The sequence below is a fragment of the Penicillium nucicola genome (assembly GCF_028828085.1).
Source record: "Penicillium nucicola strain IBT 29836 chromosome Unknown utg000001l, whole genome shotgun sequence".
In the NCBI taxonomy this organism is placed as follows: domain Eukaryota; kingdom Fungi; phylum Ascomycota; class Eurotiomycetes; order Eurotiales; family Aspergillaceae; genus Penicillium; species Penicillium nucicola.
Genome location: NW_026643125.1, coordinates 7,921 through 31,541, shown reverse-complemented (window position 1 = coordinate 31,541; position 23,621 = coordinate 7,921). Strand labels below are relative to the sequence as shown.

Sequence of the window (23,621 nt, the reverse complement as noted above, 5' to 3'; positions counted from 1 at the left end):
TTATTTGGCGAGGCCAACACTACTGTACAGTACACTATTAGGGTGCTTATCGCGCCTTGGAAAGTCCCCATAGAGCACGAAATTCAATCTGATGAGAACATATCTGCCTTGAAATGCAAATCGGGGCAAATCTCAACCACGATGTCTCGTCAGCAAAGTGTATAGATAGCCACCCTGGGTCCAAGCCACCATCAAATCATAAGCCTCGCATGGACCGGTCAACATCACTCTCCTGAGAATCCGAAGCAAGCGATTTTTTTTCCCTCCCCAAAACACCAGAGTCTTTAGCGAGTTTCAAGGGAATTAATCGCCAGTTGACTATTCCGCGTGTGAGTTATCAACTATGGTGAAACATACTTGACGCTATGATGTCATCTGGCCCTTTGGTTCCACTGTGGACTTTTTTCTCTTTTTTTTTCTCTTGAGATTCCGACCTTTTTCACGATATAATTTCACGGTGAGGCTGGTCCTTGTACAATTTCTTTTTTTTTTCACGGTCGGGAATAGTTCCATATCGTGTCCAAAGGCTGGAGAAAAGTCGGAAGTTCAGGGTTCTCATACCTCTAGCTCGCCACAGTCAGAAACAAAAAACTCTTTGCCCAAGTGGATCACTTGCTCCACGTATTTCAAACTGATCTCGAGATTCCAAGGAATGCCCGTACTGGGACATCTAAATATATCCCATCTTCCATCTCCCATGTCCCCAAAGGAGGAAGGCTTGAGCAGGTTCACCTTGCGCCTAAGCAACTACTTATACTACCGAGCGGGCTTGCATCAGCCAAGCTTTCAAGTTGCAACGATATCCCCGATAAGATAAGCGCAGTAAAAATAGCCCAAACACCAAGCAGAAACTCGAGTCTTATCAGCGCCTTCGGGAGTGCCCCTGGGTTCCCAAGGAGATTTACTATGGATCTCAGGCACAAAAGGGAAACAGACTGTAGCATCCTGGGACCAAAATAGATGGCTCCATTCGGCTTATCAGAGCAAAGCAAGTTGAGGATCTGAGGCTTCCACCACTCGGCTGGACCCGATCTTCCGACAGCGTTGAACCCTCTGTTGGGTCTGTCTGAGACACTCACACCGGAATAACCAGGATCGGAGACACATTTGGCGCATCCGAGCCACTGAGAAACAGCTCTTGCCCCCCCCCACTACGGGTGAAAAGATGGCGGGTGGATCGAGACAGTAATATCTGGCCCCAGAGTGGGCCGAGAGGACTGAAAGTATAGCGATCCATCCGCTTGTTTGGCTGATAAGGGTCTCACATCCTCGGAAGTTTCTGGATGTCGTTTGAACCGCGCTCGTTTGTTCTTTTCTAACCTTCATCTCTCGTTTATTTGTGTGCACAGGAATCAAGCAGGATTGGATCGCGCATTTTCCAGTGCCCGGCGTTCTGACCTGATAGATCAACAGAAATGCACCTCTCGGCATTTCTCATCCTCTCGTTTCTGAGCGTTCATGCGTTATGTTGGCCATATACCGAGTCGCTCGCTGAGTACAACCTGAACGAAAACAAATCCGCCGAAGCCCCCATCGATTATTGGGGAGTATGGCCAGATCACGATTATCATCCCTCACCAGACAACTGGCGCTTTCCCATCTATACCATCTTCCTGGATCGGATCTCCAACGGCGACCCAACAAATGACGATATTAACGGAACAACATTTGAGCATGTGGTCAACTCCAATCAGATGCGTCACGGAGGCGATCTCGAGGGCTTGATTGACACGCTGGACTATATCCAGGGCATGGGCTTTAAAGTAGGCTCGGCCCCCGTTGCGATCCCTCCAGAGCTAATTCTTCCAGGCTATCTATTTCGCCGGCACCTATTTAATGAACCTCCCGTGGGCGTACGATGGCTACTCGCCGGTTGATACCACCCTTCTCGACATGCATTTCGGTACGCTCGAGGACTGGAGACGAACTATTACCGAGATCCATAACCGGGATATGTACGTGCTGGTGGATAACACGTTGTCAACGTAAGTTGAGAGAGCTCCGATCGATGGGACCCAGAAGCTTACACCAAAGTAAAACAGGATGAGTAACTTGGTGGGATTCAAAGGCCATCTGAACGATTCAGCCGATTTCCGTGCGCACGAGTACGAAGTTGAATGGGTCACCGACAGAAAGTATGCTGATTTTCAATTTGGGAATGAGTATAATGAGACTTGCAACTATCCCAAGTTTTGGAATGAGACAGGTGATCCGTTAACTTCCGGCGGAGTCCAAGACCTCAAGGGTTGCTATAACAGCGACTTTGATCAATATGGAGAGCTGGAAGCGTTCGGAAACTTCCCAGACTGGCAGCGTCAACTAACCAAGTTTGCCTCGGTGCAGGATCGCCTGCGCGAATGGCACAAGCCGGTCCGCGACGTTCTCACAAGACATTCATGCTTCCAAATTGCCAGTCTGGACGTTGACGGATTTCGGTTTGATAAAGCCGTTCAGTCAACCCTCGAACCCCTGAGTGAGATGACGTCCTTTTATCGCGAATGTGCGAAGCGATTCGGCAAGGACAACTTCTTCCTTCCTGGTGAAATCACGTCCGGAGATACCTTTGGCAGTTTGTACCTCGGCCGTGGGCGTCAACCAGATCAGCGCCCAAAGGATGCAGGTAGTGGTGCGAAGCTGACGAACAATTCGGATTCGCATTTCCTCCGAGACGATGGATTGCAAGCATTAGATGCCTCCGCATTTCACTATACCATATACCGTTCAATGACCCGGTTCCTAGGCATGGATGGTAACCTGGTCGCCGGATTCGACTTACCGACCGACTTCATCGAGGCCTGGAATGAGATGCTTCGGTCAAACGACTTTCTGAATGCATTTACTGGAGAACTGGATCCAAGGCACATGTATGGCGTATCAAATCAAGATAACTTTCGCTGGCCGGCTGTCAAGAACGGCACTGACAAGTTCCTTCTTGGTCTGTACATTGTGTCATTGGAGCTTCCGGGAATTCCTCTCGTTCTTTGGGGCGAAGAGCAGGCCATGTATGTGTTTGATGCAACTGCATCCAACTACATGTTTGGGCGACAGCCCATGACTTACCAAACCGCTTGGTGGACACAGGGCTGTTTCAATCTCAACACCTCCAAGTTCTACGATTTCCCCATCGAAAAGGGTCTCCATGGATGCAACGATATCACAGTCACCTATGATCAACGAAATCCCGCCCACCCGATTCGCAACATCATGAAGAGAATGTTCGAGATCAGAACTCAATACCCAGTTGCCAATGATGGCCTGTATCTGGAGACCCTCTCGCAGCTCACGAAAGATATCTTCCTTCCTGGTTCTTCCACTACTCCCACCGTTACTGGACTATGGTCAGTGCTCCGAAGCTACTTCCCCGAGGTCCAAAAGGAGGCATCTACAGCTTCCGATGGGAATGGAACACTTTGGCTGGTGTATCAAAATGGAAATAAAACAGAGACTTATGGTGGCAATTGCACCAACAAAAACACAGCATTGTTGGCCCCATTCAAGTCAGGCACAAAGCTGACGAATCTCTTTTATCCTTATGAAGAGCTCACTTTGAGTGACGGCCCTGATGGCCAATCTGAGGATGGCTATGGATGTGTCTCTCGCATGAAGCTGTTGCCGTGGGAATTTCGAGCATATATCGAGTCCAGCAACTTTGTTGAGCCTGGTCCAACAGTCACCGAATTTCTCCCTGGACACGACGCTCGCTTTCTTTCTACGAAGGATGACGGTGAAACTATTCCAGTTCAACTTGGGTACTCTAAAGAAATGAATTGTGACAGCATCACCAAGGCGATTGTTCTCAATTCAATGACAGAAAAAGGCATCAACGCCTCTCTTGATACTTCCAGTGTCAAGTGTACCAATGTCTCCGCCAGAACGAGCAGTGAATCATACGTTGGCGAGGTTCCAACCGTTTGGACATGGTCTGCACAGTTGAGCAACGCTCACCATGGTATTCACCAGCTGACAGTCAACAATGTTTCCTCGTCTGGATTACACACCAACTCAGTCGACAAATTTCTGCTGCGAGTCGGTGCTCAGAGCAACCCATTAATGTCTCCGCTTGCCAATTACTCTTCCACACTGGTCCAAAAGTCCAATGACCGCTTCTACATTCAGCACAATGCGGCCGGCGCCGATCGATTCCGCTACTCATCTGACTTTGGACGAAGTTGGTCAGAATGGACGGCGTACTCGGGTGGGAATACCACAGTTCATATTCCGGCTTGGACAGGCACAGATAATCAAAAGTGGACGGGAACTCATATCCGTGTCCAGTACTTCTCTAGGCTCACTGGAAGTAGTGACTATATACAGGAAGGTGACTATGACTGGGATGATACAACTCGAAGATTCCCTCATCTCTGGTGGAACGGTCCATATAACCAGTATGGTTACGATGCAGGACTGGAAAGCAGGATGGAGTATGACACCGACTCGTCTAGTTGGAGATACGACTTTGTCTATGAGTGGCCCGCTATCGGGCAGCTGAATGTTTGGGGAACCGACAATGATGGCATACCAGATACGACAGAAGTTTACGGAGATGTGGACAGCTCCTCTGTCGTCAAAAAGCTTCCTCCGTCGTATCTGTCGTCCAACGTCATCAACATCACCACTTTGCCTCCATTCCCGCATCTGGGATGGACCATCTCTCTCAATGATGGCAACTTGAGGTATCAGCTAATTCCGGTTGGATCAGGATGGGTCCAGCTTGTGCTCTTCATCCTCTTATGGGTTCTTCCGATCCTGATGGGGTTAGCCGGTGTTCTCATCTTTATCCGAACGTTCTATCGTGTGAAGCTCAATAAAGACGGGAACGTGCCCAAAGGTGGAAAGTTTCCGATCATGTTCTGGCGGAGAGTTAAGGACAAGGTCGCCGGGGATGATGAATCTCTAAAGGCGCCGTCAGACACGGCGGTGTCGACTGACATTGCTGTCGCGGGCGCATCCAGCCAACGACGGACAGTCTTGATTGCAACAATGGAATACGACATTCAAGACTGGGGCTTGAAAGTCAAAATCGGAGGTCTCGGTGTCATGGCTCAGCTCATGTCACAGAACTTGAAGCATCAGAATTTGATTTGGGTGGTGCCATGTGTCGGTGATATCGACTATCCCGAAGATACGCCCGTTGAGCCATACGTGATTACCATTCTCGACAACCCATACTTGGTGCAAGTGCAGTACCACGTTGTCGAAAACATCACTTATGTCTTGCTTGATGCCCCCGTCTTTCGTCAACAGACCAAGGCAGAGCCTTATCCTCCTCGCATGGACGACCTTGACAGTGCAGTCTACTACTCGGCATGGAACCAGTGCATTGCGGAGACAATGAGACGCTCGCCCACAATCGATCTTTACCATATCAACGATTTCCATGGGTGTCTAGCGCCACTGTATCTGTTGCCAACTCGCACCATCCCGGTTTGTCTGTCGTTGCACAACGCAGAGTTTCAAGGCTTATGGGCTCTGCGAACTTTGCAAGAGAAGAAAGAAGTTTGCTCAGTGTTCAACATTCCACTTGACATTGCAACCAAGTACTGCCAGTTCGGAAATGTGTTCAACTTACTACATACCGGTGCTAGCTATCTAAGATACCATCAACGCGGCTTTGGTGCAGTGGGTGTCTCTCAGAAGTATGGAAAGCGGTCATGGGCGAGATATCCAATCTTCTGGAGTCTTGAAAAGATTGGCAGTCTTCCAAATCCAGACCCTTCCGATACAGGTGCTTTAGGAGATAACCCTGAAGCGGAGGCCCACGTTCAGTCTTACGATGAACGTATCCACGAGAAGTTACAGGCACAAAGGTGGGCTGGTCTTACTGAAGATCGCAACGCGGACTTATTGGTATTCGTTGGACGATGGTCAAAGCAAAAGGGCGTGGACTTGATTGCCGACGTTATGCCAGCGGTTTTGTCCGCGAGACCGCAGGTCCAGCTAATCTGTATTGGTCCTATCATTGACTTGTATGGCAGGCTGGCCGCTATTAAGCTAGAGCGCATCATGGAAATGTTCCCAGGGCGTGTGTTCTCCAAGCCAGAGTTTACGGTCTTGCCCCCCTATGTATTTTCTGGTGCGGACTTTGCCTTGATTCCATCCAGAGACGAGCCATTCGGACTTATTGCCGTTGAATTTGGTCGAAAGGGAGCTCTTGGAATTGGTTCTCGCATTGGAGGTCTTGGCCAAATGCCCGGATGGTGGTACACTGTGGAATCAGACTCGGCGCGTCATCTTCTGCATCAACTTAGGACTGCGATCAAATCCGCTCTTGACTCGTCAGAAGAGACTCGTGCAGAAATGCGTGCCAACTCTGCCAAGCAGCGATTCCCCGTTCTTGAATGGACTCAGAAACTTGAAGTCTTACAGCGAACTGCAATCCACATTCACCACACAAAGAACCAAAATACCGCTCCAGGTCCACCTGGGTCCAAGATTTACTCTGAGATGCAAGGCATGCGATTCTCAACAGTAGCCCTTCCAAGATTCAACATGTCTCTGGCAGAAGGCCTGGACTCGCCACCTGCGAGATCCTCGCAGCTCGGCCATCCTTCTCTTCAAGAACTACAGGCAGCTGAACTTCGAGGTACGGAAAGCAACAGGAGCAGCATGCTTGGTCGCAAGCTCTCACTTGGTCAAAGGGCGGGCCCAGGCCAAGGCAGAAAGCGCCTAGTCAAAAAGTCGCTGCGTGACAGTCAAGTGTTTGACCAGCGTGCGGAAAGTGATACTACTGACGGTGAAGATGAAGGCACGGACACACCGCAAGAGGATTACATTTCCCCTGAAGAGGCTGTTGCAGCTGTGAACCGAGCTCTCGGCTCTCAGGAAGTTGGTCACTATCGAAATAACAGTTCTCATTCTCCACGTGGATCTGAGATATCTACTCCGGACTCATCACGGTTCGTCTCGCGGGAGTCGTCCCCGGTGAGAACTCCTCTCCCTCACACCCGCAATGTGTCTGTTCTGTCTTTGCCTTCGGTAATCGGCGACCATGACCAATCTGTCTTCGAGCTCCAAAAGGTTGATCCAACCTTCACTGATAGTATGGGTCATTTCACGCGACACTTCGAAAGTCTTTTGACCAACCTGAATATGAAAAACTCGATTACGGACTACTGCATTGAAAATTACTTGATGAAGAGCGAACGAAAATTCTTCAACATGTACAATGATGCGCAGCTGAAGGTTCAGCCTAAAGAACGTGCACTTGATGAGGCCTCTTCAGACGATGTTCCCGATAACACGGTATATACTCGAGTTTCTCGGGTTCCTGGAGTATCTGATTCCAAGGATGTTGGTGAACTTGATGAATGGCTCGCTCGATTGGGATACAAGAGACCAATTGCCATCCAGCGATTTATGCGACGGCGTATTGGAAATTGGCCCGTCTATGCTCTCTTCCTCGGTCTTGGCCAGATCATTGCGACAAATTCGGCACAGATCACTCTCCTTGTTGGTCAGGTAGGTGAGACTGCTGTCAAGCTCTATGTCATTGCCACAATCTACTGTATCTCCACTGTCGTTTGGTGGTTCCTCTTCTATCGTTTCCCGTCCGTGATTGTGCTCAGTCTCCCATGGCTACTATACTCCTTGGCCTTCATTGTCATCGGCGTTTCACCTTACGGTATCACCAGTCTTGGTCGAGCATGGGCACAAAACGTTGCTGCGGGTATCTACGCTGCTGCTTCCTCTAGTGGATCTCTGTTCTTTGCCCTGAACTTTGGTGACCAGGGTGCGGTTCCAGTGAAAGATTGGATGTTCCGAGCAAGTTTTATTCAGGGAATCCAACAGATCTACACTGTTGCCCTCTGGTACTGGAGCTCCAAAGTTACTGCAGTGGAAGTTGGGGGCGTTTCTTCGGCGACTTTGAACACATGGAAACTCACTGCTGTGGTGATGCCAATCGCTGCGATTTGTTTTGCCGTGGGAGTGATACTTGCACTTGGCCTACCCAAATACTACCGTCAATCACCCGGAAAGGTTTTGTTCTTTGACACGTCACTGTTCCGCCGGCGCATTGTTCTTTGGTTCTTCTTCATGGTCATTATTCAGAACTGGTTCCTTGCCGCGGCATTCGGTCGCAACTGGTCATTTTTGTGGTCGTCCAAACATGCAAAGACATGGGAAGTCGTGCTTCTTGTGGTTTTCTTCTTCATCATTCTTTGGGTTGCTGCGCTATTCATGTTCCGATTCCTGTCTAAGGAGCACAGTTGGATCTTACCCGTTTTTGGACTAAGTGTCGGCGCACCACGCTGGGCGCAAACCTGGTGGGGAACGTCAAACATCGGTTTCTATCTCCCGTGGGCGGGAGGTCTGACTTCCGGGGCTCTCGCCTCTCGTTGTGTCTGGCTGTGGCTCGGTTTCCTTGACGAAATCCAACAAGTCGGCCTGGGAATGATTCTCTTACAAACCCTCACCCGGGTTCATGTATGTTTTGTTCTACTTGTTGCGCAGTTCCTTGGGTCCGTTGCCACTATTTGTGCTCGTGGATTTGCTCCGAACAAGCTTGGACCGGCAGGCATCTCTCCCGATGTGGGCTCGTCGGCAGACAAAGTTGCCAATGCGTGGTTCTGGATTGCCCTTTTCTTCCAACTCTTAGCCAGGTATGTTAAAAGTTTCTCTTTTGTTCCATATGTATGCTAACCGTAATCCTAGCTTTGGGTTCCTTCTCTTCTATCGACGGGAGCAACTTAATCGACCTTAATGGCTCGCAGCCTTTGTACATAGGATCTTCAGATCACATCAACATGAGTCAAAACGATGGATCCCTTTTCCAATCCTGGTCATCTTCCTGGGTGCTGGCATATCAGAAATAGAATTTGTATATGGACATTATTTTGGTTCATTTGGCTGTCCTGTGCCTGTCTAGAAGATTTGGGTGGCACTTGGCCTGCATCTGGAGTTACGAGTCCTTTTATATCCATTTAGCACGGCGTATGGTGACTGATGTAATAAATACGATCGATAGCGATTCGGTGTTATTCTTTTAAAATGTGCAGTCGATTGAAGTTTCAGCGATTCCAAGCCATTGATGCCTTTTTCTTCGATACTAACAGTCAGGCTATGTCAGACCCGGGTCGCTATTTCGGTACTATGACAACTTTCAAAATATTCCCGAGCGGTAGAACTTTAAGGGTGACATTATAAGTATCCAAAGTTTCTATTCTCTTGGTAAATGGCATGCTGGCGTACTCAAACTTCATCGCCATCCTCAACTTGAACCACTATTTTAATCCCCTGGAAATTGGGTAATATTTTTATACAACCCCTTTAATATTGCTTAACTCTACGTTCTATTTATAATGAACCACTTTGTAGCCAGTCATCATTGAATAGACGAAGTTATCTGTTATGGTCTGCACGCTCGTAGTGCTCGGGGGACCAACGTTGCATGCCCATTCCTATAGTCTCGGATCTAGATGAGTCTTGCTATGTTCGTTAGGACCTAGTAGCTGATGTGAATCAACTTCGTTGTGCGCGCGTGCGTACTCAGATTAACGTTTATGACACTGCAGATGGGCATATTAAGGCTTTTTTGCCCCTGAGGCAGAGACAATGGGGTTCATTGCGGATTCTGAAAATCCTTCTCTTAGAAGTATATACCTCATACTGTCTGGAAGCAGTTCCCGTGGGCTAGTGATGCCTTGACGCGGAATGATATAGCAGGGTAGACGTCATTCGCTGACGATAGCGCCAACTAAAATAGGATAAGTTAGTTAACTAGGGGGGGCATTACTAAGCACAGGGGCTGAAGGATCGGCCTTGAGCAGTGGCTATTGTCGATCTGGTCAGTTAGGTTCGGGTGCTTGTATAGTCATTTCTGGAGTTGTGGATGATAACATATTCAGATTGGAATAGCGCAAGCTTTCAGGTGAAATTCGAGATGACAGTTTTCTCTACGCTTGGCAATAGAATGTCAAACGGAACCAGATGGAAGAGCGATTAAATGCACTGCAGTAATGATTCTGCCCTGCCAATCAAGTAATGACCCCTTTTCCACTCGTACTCGTATTTTCCGACCTCAGGGGACCACATGAATCACGCTATTCGAATACAAACCTCTGCGGGAATTATCTTATCCAAAGCAGGAACCGCACTCCAATATGGGCAGGCCTATTAAAATAGTTCCTTAGCCATGATTCATACCCACAAATTGTGCGGGTCATTTGACACGAGGCTGTCGGAAAAGGGTGTTCTCGTGGCCGAACGCCATAAAACCCAACAGCTGCCTCCGGATTGGTTGTTCAGACTATCAATTCGCGCAATTTTCACATTATAACATGTCTGTTTCGTAGTCCACCACTCGGACGAAGAACATATTTTTGGACCTTTCAATCTGATTTCAGCCTTGTACTTGATTTGGAGCCGCGGAAAAGCAAGAAAGGCTCCATTATGACTCCCAATATTTTGAACAATTATGGGAACATTCAGGATGTCCATATTTTGAACGCAGATTCAAACTTCGAGGAGCATGCCAGTCCGATTGCTTGTTTTGAACGCAATTATGCATCTCCATGGTCACCGCAAACGTGCCAAAGCGAAATAAATCGTGAGTCAGTCCTATTCTCGTCTTTGACAATTTCTGGATAATGACAACCAAAGTTGACACAACTAAAGATGTTGATCTTACCCCACGGTTATCAGGCTCATTTTCTTTCTTTCATATGCTCAGAAGATCGATGTGGCAGGGCGAAATGCAAACCTGCGATGATAATCTATCCGTACCTCGCGACAATATCCAGTCTTGTACTCTGACTTCCGTATTCAAGACACAGGCAAAAGAGATGATGAATGCAAAGGTCACTTTTTCGGCTTTCTTTTCAATTGCGGCTATCATTGTTTCGAATATCAAAGTTCCACCTTTGCTCATTTTTGTCTGGAACCTACTTGCGATAATTCCGTTGTCAATCACACTCACCGAAGCTACCGAACTAATATCCCGAGATTTGGGTGAGACAGCCGGTGCTCTTCTCAATATTAGTGTTGGGAATCTGGCAGAGCTCATTGTTTTGTAAGCACAAAACTCTAACTTATTATTTGACGATATATTTTACTGACCGAACGCAGCCTGTAAGTCACAGTCTCTTGCAGCAGTTCCAGGCTAATTCTCTTTAGAACCGCCCTGCTGAAGAACGAGATCAAAGTAGTTCAATTATCACTACTTGGCTCTATACTCGTAAATCTTCTCCTTGTCCTCGGGTCCGCAATCATAGCAGGCTCTATCACCTCACAGAACCTAACTTATAACACCGAACCAACCCACTCCTTTGTGGGCCTCCTCAATCTTACAACCTGCTGCCTTGTGATTCCAGTGAGTTTTCTTTAAGCTTACTGCCGGCTGAATGCTAAAAAAAACATACAAGAGTGCTTTTTACGGGATAGTGAAGAATACTGAATCCGCTGATCACATGTCGTTAGAGTTCAGCAGAGCTGTCTCATTTATCCTCCTTGGAATCTACTTCTTGTATCTTTTTTTCCAATTCAACTTCCATCCTGGTCTGTTTACGCGGCGTGCTATTTCAAGCGCAGCCGAGCCACTCGGGAGTACTTGTCGGAGTCTTACAGATATCGAATCACAGCCTACAAGTGTCGGCGCACGCGAGGAAGAATCTTCACCACAAATGCAGCAGGCAGAGCGATCCACTTCTCCAATTTTCTCTAGCATACAGATTGAATCAACATTGCCACTGATTCAAATGGAGGCGGAAAGAGCTGGAGTTTGTCCCCTCCAAGGAAGTAACAACCTTGACAAGAACCACACAGGATGTCGCTGTGATTACAACATTGTATTAGCAAACCGCACGCTAGCGTGTACTCTGCTCGTCACCTCCACAATACTAATCGCCATCTGCGCTGAATACTTCGCCTTGACGCTCGAGTTACTGAACGAACAAGGAATATTGAGCGAATCATTTGTCGGGCTCATCATCATTCCTATCGCCGGAAATGTTGCTGAGAATGTCACAGCAGTGGTTGTCGCCGCGAAAGACCAGATGGATCTCGCAATCAGTGTTGCTCTGGGATCGGCTATTCAAATTGGCCTTTTAGTGTCTCCTCTTGTGATTTTAATGGGCTGGGCACTTGGGAAATCTATGACTCTAAGCTTTGATGGCTTTGAACTAGTCACACTGGTTGGTGCAGTTCTTTTAGTGAGTTTTATCGTTTTGAAGGGAAAGACCAATTATTTGGAAGGGTCTATATTATGCGCTTGTTTCGCGGCTGTTTCGTATGTTGGCCCCATTCTGGACAGCGTAGTCAATTTCTCACATCTAACTAGTGTCGGGGCGTTTCTTCTGCCTGAATGAGTGCTAGAGAGCTGATTTTGAATTCAACCCCGGTCCATAGGGCTGGATGGGCTTGACTTGGCGAAGGTTTTCTACAAATATAATCAATTGGGATTGGGTGGTTGAACTGGCTTTCGACGCATGAGAAGAAAACCCTTTGCGGGGAGTTTTAAGGTGGTGGCCTTCATATCTGGTATATGGCAAGATCATAAACTTTCAAAGTTAGAGCCCAGTTGTAACAATGTGGAGATCTTGAACCTTTCACATGCCAAGATGATTTAGCCTCTCACGAGAAGCAACGCAGGACCTGGGTCCTGGGTACCCCGACCCGCTTTTACCTCGATTTTCGGCCAACCACAGCCCTTAAAAAACAGGTCCTGCCCAGGACCCGTCACTGGAATAGAGTTAGCTGTGAGGACCAGCTGTCTTTCTGCGTTGTTATCAGGCGTATGGCTACGTTCTTGCTTCAACTGGATAGACGCGCCCGCATAGCTATTACGATACTAGTTAGGCTGCATCGGGTTAATCGAACTTTGATTGATTGATTGATTGAACACCGAGTGAATACAAAGAAGCTATGCTCTGATGTGACTACATCGGCTGTAGCTCAGGGCGCATACAAGATTGACAAAATGCAACACTGGGGTGTTATACAGAGCATGATTAGGCAACTTGAGTAAAAAAGGGAATCTACACACGGCCTGAACAGGTTGGCTACATTCCCTGACCAATAGCTCAATAGCGGATGAATTCCACATAAAGCTTAGCCGGCAAACATTTCCACTTGATGTAATTCCAATAGAATACATTTATATTTACTTTTTTTTCTCGGTTCTATCTAGCCTTGACTATTTGATCCATATCTGGTTGATCAGTGAAGGAAGTATTCGTTGCAGATCAGGATGCGCATCCTGACACAGAGTATTGGATATTTTCACATTTTTATCCCTCATCAGCCATAGAATGTACATTCAGAGAGAATCTTTCTGGGAATGACTAACCATAGCCATGAGCCGCGTACTGTCCGTGAACAACAGGAATTTAGCAATGTGATATTATTACAGTATGGCTCGTGGAATATGTGATCGAGGCGCCAATTAGGACAAAGAATTGGACCAAGCGGGAAGAACATCTATCAATTAGCACTTTCTCTTTTTCATTAGATCGATGCTCGTTGGAGGATATTCATTACAAAACAATGAAGCCTTTTGACGCCTGTCGTAACAAAAATATTGATTTTGCATGAGGACCTAAGCCAGCTGGAAAACATCAGCAGCCCAGTTCACGTCTTGCCAGGTATCACATTTTTTGTAAGTCTAGTAAGCCTCATTCCCTTGAATTTTCGCATTTCTAATCACGAGTGGTTTTCCGAATCAAAGTATCTGTTGAATACGAGACTCCAAAATTGGAGCTAGTTGCGTGTTTCAGAGAAAGATAGGAAATACTGCATTGGAGCCTCATTAAGCGTGCAGTAGCTATTTAGAAATATTCAAAAAAAAAAATCTCTCCCTGGTGGAGGTAAGGGGGCAGGCCGGCCTTGGTCTGATTAGTGGACCAAACACACATTCATTATCTCGAGCAAACGGACAATAAAGCAAGAATGTTGATAGACTTTATTCCGAGGAAAGCAACCAATCACTTCAAATTGACGTTGAAGAATCGCAAAATCAACTACTCACCACGAGCAGGCTATATAAGATCCTACTCTGATGGCCTTTAGCCCTTGGTCAATCGAAAACTCCTTTACGCATACTCATATCTACCAAGAGCCAATTTTTGCAAGATGCAGTTTTCTCTTCTTACTCTCTTGACCATCTGTGTCTATGCAACCGCGCTGCCGGGAATGAGCGATCTCGGTAGCGCATGTGATCAGGCGGCCTGCGAGCGCAGCGTATGAACACCTTCAAGTGACATCTACTTTGACATGAAGACTAATTACCCTTCATAGTGCCAGCAACAGAATTGCAAGGGTGTCTGTGGGAAAGGCTACGAAACTAGCAATGCGGAGTTGTCGGGTTGGGCGAACGGAAACGTTGCGTTAGTCTAAGAATATCTTGGGATATCAGACAACCAAAAAAGACTAATATGGGCACCAGCAACTGTAACTGCCACCCAAAAACCACTACCGCCTCTTCGTGTCCAGCTTCTACCTTGACCATCACCTTCACCGACACCAACACGGAGACTTTTACCACCACAAACACTATCAATACTACAGATACCATCACCAAGACTGACACGGAGACTTTTACCACCACAAACACTATCAATACTACGGACACCATCACCAAGACCGACACGGAGACTTCTACCACCACAGATACTATAAATACGACGAATACCATCACCAAGACCGACACTGTCACTTGTACGGTGACACCTACCTCTAGCAATGGGGGTTGGACTACTCACGCGGGTGGGAGTGCCCATACTGGTGGGAGCTGGTAAATTACAGCTTGCTTGCTCTCGATAGAAACTTCCCACTGAAGTAGGCCTCGCTCAAGTAGAAGATTAATTTCTTCTTCGATGATTGGAATATCGCTGGTACCTAGCAAATGTGCAGCTTATCTGTGCTTAGTAATTTTGAAGGGTTATTGCCTCTAATTTATGAATCGCCCTGTTGTGTCCGCACTTTTTTCTTGGACTGTTTCCGTCAACAGGTAGCCTATTTAGTAGTAGAAAACCGGCTCGAATTTCAGCGCACTGCGATGCATTGAGTCCGTAGCCTTTGTTGAGGCCCCAAGACGAATAAGCTCTTGAGCTGGCTCAAGCTTCGTATTCTGCACCGCAGTCAGCAGAGGTGTTTGGCCATCCAAGTCTGTATCTATAGACGAAATTTCTTCTCTTATAGAAGATCGGCTTCGTGATATGCTACACAATCTAGAAACCTATCATGAAATAAAAGGTCCAGCGATTTCCCGCCTGCTTCATTTGAAAACGATTGCTATATAGGTCCCCGGTATCAGGGCTTAGTGTTCGCCGTGCATGTATGCAATGCATCTGCACGTTTTCCTCTTTGTGATTGTTTCGATCTTTGTTCTAGGCCTCTCTTTTACTAGGACGCTCTATTGCTCATTGCCATATACCGCCCGACGATTTATTGTCAGGTTAGATAGACCCTGCACATCTGCTGACGAGACTGAAGTGTGCTACCAATGCTCAAGATTGCCCTTACGCAAAAACAATCCTTGAGAATTGGAATACTCGTTGAACGCCTTTTACTTAGCTCACTCATACATCACCTGTAACCAGATGGAGTGCCTAGGTGTTCCTATTGACCATCGACTGCGGCGAGTGATTCGTGAGGCAAGACGTATCGACAGCGACAAGGAAAATTCCGACCATATTCAGCTTCTTCATAGTTTTGGGTCATCTCTAGAGGTCGACGAGAATGACTATCCAATATGTGATCTAAGCTTCGGACTCGAAATGGCGCGACCGGAATTGAAGGGTGGTGTTCTTATTGTACTGGAACGGCTTCATTTGAAACAGAAGAACTCGAACGGGTTTATCGAAGGGAAACGCAATTGTCGAGCCATTAATGCAGTGTCGGATGTTGTTTCTGTTGTAAACAACGCTAAGTTGGGTTTTGACGATGTCAGCTTATTTGATGCAATACCTTTTCTAGATGAGACAGTCACGGGAAAAGATCACCAAAATATCATCGATGAAGGACAAACTGTTTTCGCCAATATGGTTATGGCCAAAGAACCTGATATAATTCTATGCTGCTTCAAAACTGAGACTCAAAACCCTCTTGTTCAGAAGCGTCAGAGCCGTGGAGTAGGGCGAAGCTTCTTCCCTGATAACCCGAAGCTTACCGCATTTGGTTTTTCGCCTACCCTTGTGAATGCATTTCACCCAAGTTACGCTTTTAGCTATTATCCAATATCCTTTTGCTTCAAGCAGCTCCTGGTTCTAGAGTTTACGAAGGCAGTTGCTCTTTGGAGGCAGAGCTGGACTGATGGATGAAGGGGTTAAGAGATGAATGTCGGATCACAACCAAAAGGAAAGTCGATAGTAAGAAAATCTAACATGATATACTCGAACTCTTTCTCATAGCATTATACAGAAAAGAATGTCGACGTGAAATGGAACCGATCGTTTATCAAAGACCAGTGGGAAGAACTTCTCACATCGCTCGATGTACAGTTTGAAAAATGTTTTCTTTTTTTCAAAATCCTAAAGACATGGGGACTGGGAATATAAAGTGCCATTTTGTGGATTCAAAGATCACTTGGCTATCTTGCGATATTGCATGGATTCTCGAGGAACTAAATCCCGAAGAAACAATCACTTTGGAAATGCCACAACAGTTGCTGTGCAAACTTCGAAGATGAAGTCATAAGGCGTGGCTAGAGACCAATTTCCACGCAATCCGAGCAGCTCTAATGGGTATTACGACGACCTACCCCTCCTGATTTTAAAGTCAAATCAACCGAGCACCCTTGCAAAAAGTCTGGAGAGCAGACTCTTTGGCCTCCTTCGAGATCTGGATCTCTCTTTCAATCGATTGCACAGTGATGTTTATCATAATTTACTTGCCCAGGCATGTGCTTTTCGAAGGTTTGCTGCTGCTTTCGAGGACATACTAGAAGACATTGCGGAAAATGATCTTTCCCTGAAAGGAACTGAGCTTCACCACGAAATGGGCCTCTTAAGTCTGAATGGAACAGCATATCAATCTTTTTAGCCAGTCACAAACAAGAGATTTTAATAATGCCATCTCTCGTTCTAGCCTCGTGGGTCCTCCGTTTCAGGGCTGATGCGCGCAACGTGCGCGTCTTCCAGTAAGACACTGCCAAGGAAGGGGTTTAGGGGAAGAGTAACCGCAATAGTTATAGTGTGTTTCATGACAGGGTACTAGAAAAAATCTCTATGTGCAAGTGGTGAAACTGATTTCGATCCTACCTGTATGCAATTTATAGCATGTGTTCTTCAGATTTATTCATAGACAATTACTTGTGCGCTTATTAGCTAATGAGACATACATAGTCTGGCTCGCTGCTGAATGAATGTTTATTGGAAACAAGCTTGGGAGAAGTTCGGCATTGATGTTGATTGTTCTACACGTTGTTGTCTTGCACTTGAGACAGTAAGTCTCATAGCCATCACGAACTTGATGAGTCGAACTTCTCTACGATTTTTATGTTCTTGTTGAATTCGGAACGTAGCGTCACTACCCAAGCCCACACTCTTGGCACTATCAAACGTTCTATATCAGATGTGAAAGGAGGGCGAAGTCACTTGGCTACTAGTTTAAGGAGTTATTGTCTCCTGAAATTCAGTAAAGCCGAGTGCATTGCTCTGGCATATATGCCCGGGAGAGCTTACCGCCGAGGCGGATGAGAATGGCGACGATCAACTGCAGCATGGAATTAATCTTTAAGGCTTATGCGTTACTGGTACCCTTCCTGTGCCAAAGGCTGTCGTCCTCCAAGAAACATTTTTCAAGATATTTGAAACACCATACGCCGCGTTGCCGTATGGAATCGTGGAAAATTAGTGTCAGCCGTAATTCAATCACAGTCTGGTCTATTTCTTTGGAAGTCACGTGTTTTTTAAATGGTTAAACGGGCCAGATGAAGCTTGACTATTCAACAAAGACAGGTATTGTATTAATACATAGCGAAACACTAACCAAAGATATTCGAAAGTCCAGACATCTTGCAGTTTCAATTGCATCTCAATTCCAGACAGAGTCTGGTACTGTTACAGCCTCCGACGGAATCAGCGTAGATACTGATACATGAGGCCAGACCAACCCGTCAAATACCAAAAAAACCACCTGAGAATACTGAATCTGGATGGAAGTGACAGTGATTGTCTTGGGTGCAGTGATGTCATGCGTTGGGTTGATGAGGAACACCGGTGCGCGCTGATGTGCTGGTGAGGACGGGGAGATTTTCATAGGGGCTTGTCCGCGCTTGAAGGTCGGAACCTTGAGCTTGTATTGCACTGTCTCGATCCAGAAGGTAGCATTCATTTGGAGTGAAAAAGCATTTGGATTCGTAATGGCTGGGTCGCCTTCCAAAAATGCAATGTTGGCTGTTCCACCACCGAACACCGGAGGGATAGGCGACGTGGCCACCGTAAAGGCGGTGGTCTGGAGGATGGTCTGTCCTTCGATGGCGTTTCGTAGCACAGTGTTTGGGTCATCCAGTATATCTTGGGTGATAGTGCCAGCAGCAATGAATTTCGACAAATCGTGTGGGAGTCGAAGAGGGGAGATTTGTGAGGCATTGAGGCTGTCAAGCGGCACTGGGGGACCACCTGCACTTCCTGCCGGGAATGGCAATAGGCTGACTGGTAAGATGTCGGGTGGGCCTAAGAAGTTCGAGGTAGGCTCCAGGCATTGGGCATTGATAGTTGTGCCATGCGGAATAGATGCCATACGCGCGAGCGTGTCGCCAAGGACTGGAGTGTTGTTCGTGGCCGGGACGTTCATCCACAATCCAGCCTCGAAGTGAATGCCAGTTGGAGAATGGTCAGCCTTCCCAGTTTTTTCGTTTGTCACATCGTTGACAGCCTGTACATAGGATACGCCATTGAGAAATATGTCATCCTGTGACGCAAGCCCGCGGTTAGGCACGGCGCCAAAATCTTCGGAGAACGTGATTGAGTCAGTAATGAGATTCAGCTCCAAGATGTTGTCTTTGGGAAATGTTGTCGTGTTTGGCGGTCCGTTATTTGGGCGAAAAATTGTGTTGAAGCCTGATCCGGTAAAGCTTCCATTGAAGTTCGCCAGCACACCGAGGCGCATTGATTCCGTGGGGTCCGGGTCTGCTCCGAGGAACTGGACCGCCTGATAATGGAAATCCGCGGGGAGAGATATCGCAGCCATAACCACTGTCGCAGTTTTCAAATCAGGTTAAACAGGGCAATATGTTATCCTTCAAGGCGGATCAAAGTGGAGTACTAAATTGTAGAGTATAGCTTCTCCGTCGTATACATGCTATTAAATAAGATTGAGAGAACGATTATCAGGGATGGTTTGTTTTGTCTTATGCCGCTTAGACATTCAGGTACTGACCCAGTAGCTAATCAGATTCTTCATTTTGAATTCTTGCCCGGTGCTGAAATAGTTGATCTCAGCGTTCATTGGCGCCACAATGGGATTTGATGTTACAGCAAAGAGAATACGCGAACTGTGATGCGAATCCCAAACTTGAACGATGAAGGGGCCGGAGATGCCAAGCAATGTAGGGGAGGGTTGCAATGGAGTGAGGTTTTTGGGGACGTAACATAATATTTCCTCTGCTTTTTCGGGGTCCTACTAGACATTCTTTGATATAGTTAACAAAGCTCTATCCCAAACTCTATTATCTTATTCATATTTCTTACTATTAACAATTTACTTTGGCTTAACATTAAGATTATTATATTCCTCCGACTTCGCTTTTTCTATCTTACCGTATGAAATAGTGGTTTTAGGAATAGCACTTGATTATATGAAATAGCCGATAGAGGGAAGTGTCAGAACCGCAAGGATGTAAGTATATCTCATTTGAAAGGTATTAAAAATCACATTAAGAGGGTTAGGCAAGCTACATACATTGTCAACAGAAAATTTCTCTAAACAAAGTTTCCAAGTCTATTTCCCATGTGCGATGTGACATCCTCCTACATTCCGGAAATTAACTCCGATTGCCGGCCAAATGTACCGGCAATTGGAATTGAGTTATATGGCATATGGAAAAGCCAACATACTTTGCGGTTACGCCATATCCCTGGCTTCCACATTCAATGTTAAGTTATTGTTCATAAAGACAAAAGATCATGTGAACCCATTCCAAGAAACACATCCGTGAGTGTTTATTTGTGAGAAAAAACATAGATAGGTGCTAGTAGGGAACTAAACTGAGGGCGCCTGACACGTCCTCACGGTATAATAATTGCTATACAGAAAGCTTCGTGCCAACCACTATGTAAACAAAATATTTTAAGAGAAACGTGCATAGCTACTGATAGGTGACATCAATTCTTACTGGCACTGTCGTTCAAGTGTATAGCCGAACATCGTAGTAAAAGTGTTTCAATAATTGGGGAAAAGGTGTATGAATTGAGTCTTCAAGCGTAAGGAAAGGTTCTCCAGTCGATGTGAGTATGAATAATTACAGCAAAGCTTAATGAACCAAAGTGGTATATGAATAGCAAAACCCGAAACACGACAAAACATCCAAGATTCGCTTTTCTTTTCATCGCATGAGGAGCTCCGTAAAACTGTCCGTCGGGTTATAGCAGCAACGGGGGATGACCCTTGACCTATGTTTAAAACCTCCTTCGAGAAATTCCATCCGCGCTCCCAGATGTTGCTCGCCGAGGATAACGTGGTGACGAGACGCTCCAGTTTCTTGCTGGAGGAGGGTGGCTTCGTCGCTGCAACTACCGAAGATCTCTGGACGGCATCCTGGTGTGAGAATGGAGCGTCGAAGGCAGTTTGAGGTGTCCTCCGTTTCGGCGGCAGATGCTTTGGATGGGTCGATCAGACGTGGCCGGGGTGAGCGAGCACGATGTGCAAGCACCTCTTTGTGATGTTAGAGACCAGTATTCGAGCCTTCATCAGTATTCGAAGAAGTAAAGACCTGCCCAACCTCATAATCTGCTTCTTAGTCCGAAGGATCATCATCGAATAGACAGAATGAGCCCTAGATATATCATCCCAAATTCAACACCAAAATTATGTTTACAAATAAAGTGTCATTGTTATCAAAGGGGGTCGGGTGCCCAGCCTTTGCCGTAGTGAAATTGGCACCCTTTATTTAGGCGTAGAGCAAGCATGTTAGAGTTGATGAGAGTTGGTGAGAATGTGTTGATGTTGATGTTGATGTTGATGTGGTGAAATGTGTGTAGTGAAATGTGTGTAGTGAATGGTCGGGCGGTGAAGGGAGTGGCCTGTTGAAATATCCCGGTCACTGAGACAATCATGAGGCTGGCATCACGTGCATACATATATACCTGTCCACCAGCCTACTTGTAACTTAAACAAATGCAACACAACACACAATCAAGTCCCCTCAATAACATGAAAACTGAAGCATCACTTATCAATCAGCAGACTTATTGCAAATTTTGGTTGGCGTAATGTGTTAGTTTGAAAATTTTGTGATACGTTCATCTCAATTGATTTGCCAAGGACATCGGGACTTTTCTCTCGTGACTAATAAAATTGTCCGGTCATAGGGTGAATCGGATTCCCATTTACACCCATAAAGATAATTCTACGTCAGGTAAGTATCACCAGGACAATTCAATATTTGGCAGGCGCTTCAGAATATGTATTTTCCAGTGTAAAGTCACTTTTGGTTTCCCAGATAACTGAGATGGACATAATTTTGCATCATTGTACGACGATCACAATAACACCCTTCTAAGAAGAGTACAACATCTTCTCGTGGCTGTGAAGACCATGAACATTACCCTCGGTCTGCGCGCTAGCACTTCTCATCTCAAAGCGAACCTGTCCATTGTTCACACCCTTGTGCAGGGCATCAAGATCCTGAACACCGATATCCTGGAGAGAGTGCTGGATACCAGCAACAAGGTAAGGCACGTATTTAGTGATGGAACCGCGGTCGACAACAGAGCCCGCAACACCTTGCGCAACCTTGACCTTGTCGTTCTCAGAGAAGTAACGGGAAGCGCCAGCGTTCTTACCGCCGCCACTCTTGCCCTTGTCTTCCATAACCGCGATACTGCCCATGCCCCGGAAGGCCTTGACCAGCTGACCTTCATTGCTAACGTAGTACTCGCCAGGAGACTCGGTAGTACCGGCAAGCAAGCTTCCCATCATAACTGCGGAAGCACCGAGTGCAAGGCCCTTCACGATGTGTCCCAGGTTCTGGACACCACCGTCGGCGATAGTGGGAACGCCGAAACGGGCGGCGAAGGCAGAAACACTGCGGACGGAAGCAGCCTGAGGGCGACCGACGGCCATGACTTCTTGAGTAATGCATGCGGAGCCACTTCCCATACCAATACGCAGACCGTCGGCGCCGGCAGCGATGAGTGCGGCGGCTTGCTCACGGGTAACGATATTACCGGCGATGATATCAATGTCCGGGAAGGTGGACTTGATCCACTTGATCATGGCAATCTGGTACATACTGTTTCCCTGGCTGCTGTCGACGACGACAATGTCGAGACCAGCGTCGACAAGCTTCTGAAGGCGGACCTTGTCAGCATCGTGGGTGCTGATGGCCGCGGCGCAAAGCAGTTGCTTAGATGGAAGCTTCGACGCGAGAGGGTAGTGGATGTTCTTCATCAGGTCACTGCGCGAGAGGAGGGAGACCAATAATCTATCCTTGTCCACAATGGGGAGCTTGCCCTTCTTGGATCTGCGGAGAACTTCATTGGCTTCAGCCAGGGTGGTGCCCGCGGGTGCGGTGACGAGATCAGTTGCCATAACGGCTGTGACTGGATCCTCGGGCGTCTTGTGGAACTGGATATCTCTGCTAGTGACGATTCCGAGAAGCTTGGAGTGGAGAGTGCCCTTTTCTAGAAGCGAAACCAGTCAGAACCCGCCAATGACCCGAATGATAGCAAATAGATGTGTCTTACCAGTCACTGGAAATCCGCCGAAACTCCATTTGGTCTTCAATTCCGTTGCCTCCGCTACGGTTGTGCTAGGAGACAGAACGACGGGGTCGAGGATGAAGCCGTTCTCATAGCGCTTCACCTTCCTGACCATCTCAGCCTGCTCATCGGGCGGGCAGTTGTTGTGAATAACTCCCAGACCACCCAGAAGAGCCATGTGGATAGCCATGTTATGTTCGGTCACTGTATCCATAGGGGAGGACAGGAGAGGGGCCTTAATGGAGAACCGCCGGGTGACCTTGGTCTCCAAGGAAACGTCCGCTGCCGAGAAAGCTTTGGGCGAGATTAGAATACATGGCTGGTGTGAATGAGGGTCAGTATCTTACTGATAGAGCCTGGCAGGATGAGGAAGTCATTGTAGGTCAAGGCTCCGTGGTTGTCAGAGTCGAGAAGGGTATCAACATGGAGACCATCTCCGGAGGGATACTCCTTAAGGACCTCCAAGGCCTTGGTGTAGTCCTGAATTTCGAACATAATTTATGTGGGAACATAAGATAGAAGAGAAACAGTATGGAATTTTTGAGGGGGAATGGTTCCAAAATAAGTCAGAGGGGCAGGGGGTTGGGGTGCCTTTTAAACAGGGGGCCAAAAAGTGGCATACTTAGCGAAACGCCTCTCATATACGATTCTTTGCTAGAGGGGGGTTTGAACCCGTGGGTGTAAATGACTAATGAGCTTGTCATACGCTTGTGTCATGACGCTAGCAGGTGGTAAAGGAGAAACGACCAATCAATGCGAAACTAG

General features: G+C 46.9%; 6 protein-coding genes across 6 annotated transcripts; 4 read left to right on the top strand and 2 right to left on the bottom strand.

Annotated features, from left to right (window-relative positions):
• Window positions 1–1,415: 1,415 nt before the first annotated feature.
• Window positions 1,416–8,701, top strand: ags3 (alpha-1,3-glucan synthase Ags3; the record flags this gene model as incomplete). The annotated part of the gene is made up of 4 exons (XM_057122431.1): window positions 1,416–1,763; window positions 1,810–1,985; window positions 2,043–8,600; window positions 8,653–8,701. 4 exons carry the CDS (start codon window positions 1,416–1,418, stop codon window positions 8,699–8,701), a joined length of 7,131 nt encoding a protein of 2,376 aa, XP_056988164.1.
• Window positions 8,702–10,676: 1,975 nt separating this feature from the next.
• Window positions 10,677–12,302, top strand: N7511_000005 (Sodium/calcium exchanger membrane region; the record flags this gene model as incomplete). The annotated part of the gene is made up of 4 exons (XM_057122430.1): window positions 10,677–11,008; window positions 11,065–11,067; window positions 11,113–11,308; window positions 11,361–12,302. The coding sequence occupies 4 exons, from the start codon at window positions 10,677–10,679 to the stop codon at window positions 12,300–12,302; spliced, it is 1,473 nt and encodes a 490-aa protein (XP_056988163.1).
• Window positions 12,303–14,064: 1,762 nt separating this feature from the next.
• Window positions 14,065–14,729, top strand: N7511_000004 (uncharacterized protein; the record flags this gene model as incomplete). Its single annotated transcript, XM_057122429.1, has 3 exons — window positions 14,065–14,172; window positions 14,230–14,318; window positions 14,378–14,729. The coding sequence occupies 3 exons, from the start codon at window positions 14,065–14,067 to the stop codon at window positions 14,727–14,729; spliced, it is 549 nt and encodes a 182-aa protein (XP_056988162.1).
• Window positions 14,730–15,533: 804 nt separating this feature from the next.
• On the top strand, window positions 15,534–16,253 carry N7511_000003 (uncharacterized protein; the record flags this gene model as incomplete). The annotated part of the gene is made up of 1 exon (XM_057122428.1): window positions 15,534–16,253. The coding sequence occupies one exon, from the start codon at window positions 15,534–15,536 to the stop codon at window positions 16,251–16,253; it is 720 nt and encodes a 239-aa protein (XP_056988161.1).
• A 1,714-nt stretch (window positions 16,254–17,967) lies between these two features.
• N7511_000002 (uncharacterized protein) lies at window positions 17,968–19,125 on the bottom strand (the record flags this gene model as incomplete). Its single annotated transcript, XM_057122427.1, has 1 exon — window positions 17,968–19,125. The coding sequence occupies one exon, from the start codon at window positions 19,123–19,125 to the stop codon at window positions 17,968–17,970; it is 1,158 nt and encodes a 385-aa protein (XP_056988160.1).
• Window positions 19,126–21,651: 2,526 nt separating this feature from the next.
• N7511_000001 (IMP dehydrogenase/GMP reductase) lies at window positions 21,652–23,351 on the bottom strand (the record flags this gene model as incomplete). The annotated part of the gene is made up of 3 exons (XM_057122426.1): window positions 21,652–22,778; window positions 22,842–23,150; window positions 23,204–23,351. The coding sequence occupies 3 exons, from the start codon at window positions 23,349–23,351 to the stop codon at window positions 21,652–21,654; spliced, it is 1,584 nt and encodes a 527-aa protein (XP_056988159.1).
• Between the last annotated feature and the right edge of the window lie 270 nt (window positions 23,352–23,621).